The sequence below is a fragment of the Jaculus jaculus genome, chromosome 5 (assembly GCF_020740685.1).
Source record: "Jaculus jaculus isolate mJacJac1 chromosome 5, mJacJac1.mat.Y.cur, whole genome shotgun sequence".
NCBI classification, from domain to species: domain Eukaryota; kingdom Metazoa; phylum Chordata; class Mammalia; order Rodentia; family Dipodidae; genus Jaculus; species Jaculus jaculus.
The window spans coordinates 69,046,879-69,052,598 of record NC_059106.1 but is presented as its reverse complement, the minus strand read 5'-3'; the positions used below and the strand labels follow the sequence as shown (position 1 = coordinate 69,052,598).

Below are 5,720 nucleotides of genomic sequence, written 5' to 3'. Positions count from 1 at the left end.
TCAGCCTGGACTATAGTGAAACCCTACCTGGGAAAACCAAAATAAATCAATAAATAAAACAAAACAGAATGGGCTGGAGAGATGGCTTAGCAGTTAAGGCACTTGCCTGCAAAGCCTAAGGATCCAGGTTGGAGTCCTCAGTACCCATGTAAGCCAGATGCACAAGGTGGTGCATGCATCTGGAGCTCAATTTGCAGTGGCTAGAAGCCTGGCGCTCCTTTTCTCTCTATCTGCCTCTTTGTGTGTGTGTGTGTGTGTGTGTGTGTGTGTACTAAATTAAAAAAAAAAAAAGCAGGGCTTGCTTCTTCCTTAGGAAAACACCAAATGGCGGATGACACCAGTGCAGCCAGAGGGCCCGGAGCACCCGGGGCCGGGCCTGGGCCGTGGAGGTTTCGGCAGCAGTCTCGGGGGCGCGGTCTTGGGCTGGGCCGAGGCTGTGGGGCTCGCGAGGCAAAGCCGAAGACAAGGAGTGCATCCCCGTCACCAAGCTGGGACGCCTGGTCAAGAACACGAAGATCAAGTCCCTGGAGGAGATCTGTCTGTTCTCCCTGCCCATCAAGGAGTCTGAGATTGACTTCTTGGGCGCGTCCCTTAAGGATGAGGTTTTGAAGATCGTCCCAGTGCAGACACAGACTCGCGCTGCACAGCGGACCAGGTTCAAGGCTTTTGTCGCCACTGGGGACTAGGACGGCCACCTCGGCCTGGGTGTCAAGTGCTCTAAGGAGGTAGCCACTGCCATCCGAGGGGCCATCATCTTGGCCAAGCTCTCCATTGTGCCTGTCCGGAGAGGCTACTGGGGGAACAAGATCCGCAAGTCCCCTATAAAGTGACAGGCCGCTGTGGCTCTGTGCTGGTGCGCTTTATCCCTGCCCCCAGGGGCACTGGCATTGTCTCTGCCCCCGTGCCCAAGAAGCTGCTGCTGATGGCTGGTATTGATGACTGCTGCACTTCAGCCAGGGGCTGCACTGCCACCCTGGGCAACATTGCTAAGGCCACTTTTGACGCCATCTCTAAGACCTACAGCTCTCTAACCCCCGACCTCAGGAAAGAGACTGTTCACCAGGTCTCCCTACCAGGAATTCACTGACCATCTTGTGAAAACCCACACCAGAGACTCAGTGCAGAGGACCCAGGCTCCAGCTGTGGCTACCACATAGGGATTTTATACAGAAAAAATAAATAAAAGTGGATTAAGCCTGTTAAAAGGGGGGGGGGGGGCTTGAGAGATAGTTTAGTGGTTAAGGTGCTTGCCTGAGAAGCCAAAGGACAGAGGTTCGATTCCCCAGGACCCATGTAAGCCAGAAGCACATAGTGATGTATGCGTCTGGAGTTCATTTGCAGCAGCTGAAGGACCTGGTGCACCCATTTCTCTCCCTCTCTCTCTGTCTTGCAAACAAATAATTTTTTTTAAAGTTTAATAAAACAGAATGTTTTAACCTCCCCCCGGAAAAAAAAAGGGCTGGAGAGATTGCTTAGTTGTTAAGGTGCTTACTAGCAAAGCCTAAGGATCCAGGTTCAATTCCCCAGTACCCACATAAAGCCAGATGCTCAAGGTGGCACATGTGTCTGGAGTTCGTTTACAGTGGCTAGAGGCCCTGATGTACCCATTCTCTCTCTTTCTGTCTGCCTGTGTCTCTCATAAATAAATAAATAAATAATAAATAAAACAAGACAAAAGATGAACTTTGTGTACTGAAGTGATGGTATGAGCACCAGAGTTCTGACCACCAGCACCCACGTGAATGCAAGGTAGACTTAGCGGCTGCCTATACTCCAGGTGCTAGGGACTCAGAGACAGGGCGTCTCCCGGGGAGGGGGCTACCTAGACTTCTCTATCACTGAGCTCGGGGTGCAAGGGACAAACTCCACCCCACTAGATAAATCAGAGACCAGAGCAATCATGGAAGACTCTGGATGTCAACCTCTGGCCTCCATGCACACATATGTGCACCCACACACATATGAACACATACCCATGCACGTACACCACACACGTCCACAAAAACAGAAGACCTTTGGGACATAGACTTTTGTGCCCACACACAGGGAGAACGTCACACAGAGAAGGCAGAGACAGAGCAATGCATCTATGAGCAAGAAACACCAAAGACTGCCAGCAAGTCACCAGACGCCACGGGAAAGATGTGAAGCTGAAGGGGCGCCCTCAGAAGGACCTCCCCATAACCCCACCTCAGACTTCCAGCTTCCAAAAATGTCACAAAACAAATACCTTTTTCTTAAGCTGCTAAGGGTGCGTTGTTTTGTTACAGCAGCCCAGGAAGCTAAGATTCGCCCTGGGGTAACTCCAGTCTGTCTTGCAGAATCTGTCTCTGGACCGACAGCAGCCTTGGCAGGAGCCACCAAGGGTTAACCCAGCCCCAGGCTGGGAGTGACTGAGGTGACAGCTCAGAGCTGGGAGACTGAAGAGGGATGAAAGATCGACTTAATGAGCTCAGCAATGCCATTAATGAGGCACCAGGCAACATGCCATACTTCTACGGTGGCCTGCATCCTGGAAAGAGCTGAAGGGTGACAGCAGCCAGGCCATGCCAGGCCCTGGTGTGACACGATGTGTCCTCTGCATGGTTCCTCTCACAAGACCCAGGATGGACACAAAGTGGCCACAGAATTCTTGTCAAGATGGCTGGAGATTCCTCTCTGAACAAGGGACCTGAGCCTGTGCAGGGCACCACATTTTCTGTTTTTGTTTTCTCTCTCTCTCTCTCTTTATCTCTGTCTGTCTGTCTGTCTGTCTGTCTGTCTCTCTCTCTCTCTCTCTCTCTCTCTGTGTGTGTGTGTGTGTGTGTGTGTGTGTGTGTGTGTGTGATCAGAGGACCTTTCCCAGATTGGTCCTCACCTTCTACCTTGTGTTTCTGGTTTATGAGGGTACTGGGGGATTGAACCTGGGTCCTTAGGCTTCACAGGTGAGCACCTTAACTGCTAAGCCATCTCTCCAGCCCGGCTTCCAACTTTTACATGAGTCTTGCAGTGCCCAGGCTTGTGTGGCATGAACTTTATCTGCTGAGCCATCTCCCCAGCTAACCAAGGAAGTGAAGGATCTTTACAATGCAAACTTTAAAACACTTAAGCGAGATGGGGAGGTAATATGATGGAGAATGGAATTTCAAAGGAGAAAGTGTCGGGGGGGGAGGGAGGGAATTACCATGGGATATTTTTTTATAATCATGGAAAATGTTAATAAAAATTTAAAAATTAAAAAAAAAAACACTTAAGCGAGAAATTGCTGAAGACACTAGGGAATGGAAAGACATCCCTTGTTCTTGGATCGGAAGAATCAATATTGTGTCTGTGGTTCTTTCAGGAGGGTTTCAGCTTTTTTGCCAGCCCCCAGCAAGCTCCCTATTGCTCCCTGTAATACCAGTTCCAAGCCCTCTTGTCAAGCTCACAGCTCCATACCTCCTGGCCCCTCAGCACACAAGCTCACCTCTGCTCTACAGAGAGCATAAATAGGTTAGGACCATCAGAAGCACAGCCTGTTAATTTCCTGAACCAGCACAGCAACAGAAGCCTACTCACATGTGTCCCCATCCTTACCTCCTCCACGCTGTCTCAGAAGTGCTCCAGGATAATTAACTGCTCACTGATGTTACATCCTACCCTCCTACCTCTTCTGGAAGTCTGCCCCATCAACCATTTCCTCCTTTCTCCTGCACTTTTACATTATATGATATTTTTTTTCAAGGTAGGGTCTCACTCTAGTCCAGGCTGACCTGGAATTTACTACATAGTCTCAGGGTGGCCTCGAACTCACAAAGATCCTCCTATCTCTGCCTTCCAAGTGCTAGGATTAAAGGTGTGGGCCACCACACCCGACTTTTTAAAGATTTTTTAAAATTTTATTTACTTATTTATTTGCAAGGAGAAAAGGGGGAGAGAGAGAGAATGGGCACACCAGGACTGCAAACAAACTCCAGATGCACGTGCTACTTTGTGCATATGGCTTTACATGGGTACAGGGGAATCGAACCTGGGTCATTACGTTTTGCAAGCAAGTGCCTTAACAGCTGAGCCATCTCCAGCCCTAGATTCTTGCTCTCTACTACAACATGCTTATATGATACATCTCTTTCATCTTTTCTGCCTTAAAAACTAAGTTCAGGGGCTCATGATTACCTGGGCGTGGTGGCGCACGTCTTTAATCCCAGCACTCAGGAGGCAGAGGTAGGAGGATTACCATGAGTTTGAGGTCATCCTGAGACTATATAGTGAATTCCAGGTCAGCCTGTGCTAGAGTGAAGCCTTACCTTGAAGAAAACAAAAACAAACAAACAAAAAAAGGTACATGGTTATAAAGCCTGCCAGCCAGGGTTTGATTCCCCAACACCCATATAGAGCCAGATACACAAAGTGGTACATGTGTCTGGAGTTCATTGGTAGCAGCAAGAGGCTCTGGAATGCCCATAAGCTCTCTCTCAATAAATAAATAAAAATAGGGCTGGAGAGATGGTTTAGCGGTTAAGGCGCTTGCCTGCAAAGCCAAAGTACCCAGGTTTAATTTTCCAGGACCCACGTAAACCAGATGACCAAGGTGGTGCAAGCATCTGTAGTTTGTTTCCAGTGGTTGGTGGCCCTGACAGGTCCATTCTCTCTCCTTCTTTCTCTCCCTCTCCCAGTCTTTCTCTCTCAAATAATATAAATAAAAAAATAAAGATAAATATTTTATTTTTATTTATTTTTTTCTTTTCAAAAATTTTTATTAACAACTTCCATGATTATAAAAAAATATTCCATGGTAATGTCCTCCCTCCCCCCACTTTCCTCTTTGAAACTCCATTCTCCATCATAGCCTCTCCCAATCTCAATAAATCTCTCTTTTATTTTGATGTCATGATCTTTTCCTCCTCTTATGATGGTCTTGTGTAGGTAGTTGTCAGGCACTGTGAGGTCATGAATATCCAGGCCATTTTGTGTCTGGAGAGAGCACGTTGTAAGGAGTCCTACCCTTCCTTTGGCTCTTACATTCTTTCTGCCACCTCTTCCGCATTAGACCCTGAGCCTTTGAAGGTGTGATAGAGATATTGCAGTGCTGAGCACTCCAGTCAATTCTTTCCAGTACCATAATGCCTTCTGAGTCATCCCAAGATCGCTGCCATCTGAAAAATGAAGATTCTTTACCAAAAGTGAGAGTAGCATTAATATAAGGGTATGAGGCCGGGCGTGGTGGCACACGCCTTTAATCCCAGCACTCGGGAGGCAGAGGTAGGAGGATTGCTGTGAGTTCGAGGCCACCCTGAAACTCCATAGTGAATTCCAGGTCAGCCTGGGCTAGAGTGAGACCATACCTCAAAAAAAAAAAAAAAAAAAATATATATATATATATATATATATATATATATATATATATATATATATATATGGTATGAACATTAAGAGAAGTGCTTACTGGGCAGTTTGATAAGCACAGTATATACATTTAGCCAGACAGCAGCAGACATTACACCCCTAGGTGTAATGTCTACCCCTGATGACTACCCCTGATTTAAGTTTTCAGTATCAGGGACGCATTCCCTCCCATGCAGCGGGCCTCGAGTGCAATTAAAGGGCAGTTGGTTCCCACCATGACTGACATGCCACTATTGCACCCATTGGCTCATTTGGCCTGTCTGGCCAAATATAAGGCTTGCAGTGTCCACTGTTGAGTATCTTCACTGGTGATTTCTCTCTTTCCCATTGAACTGCACACAGAATGGCATTTTTTT

General features: G+C 47.4%; 1 protein-coding gene across 1 annotated transcript; it reads left to right on the top strand.

Moving 5' to 3' along the window:
• Positions 1-331: 331 nt before the first annotated feature.
• LOC101612392 (40S ribosomal protein S2-like) lies at positions 332-1,087 on the top strand. The gene is made up of 4 exons (XM_045149132.1): positions 332-436; positions 489-620; positions 687-826; positions 877-1,087. Exons 1-4 carry the CDS (start codon positions 332-334, stop codon positions 1,085-1,087), a joined length of 588 nt encoding a protein of 195 aa, XP_045005067.1.
• Positions 1,088-5,720: the final 4,633 nt, after the last annotated feature.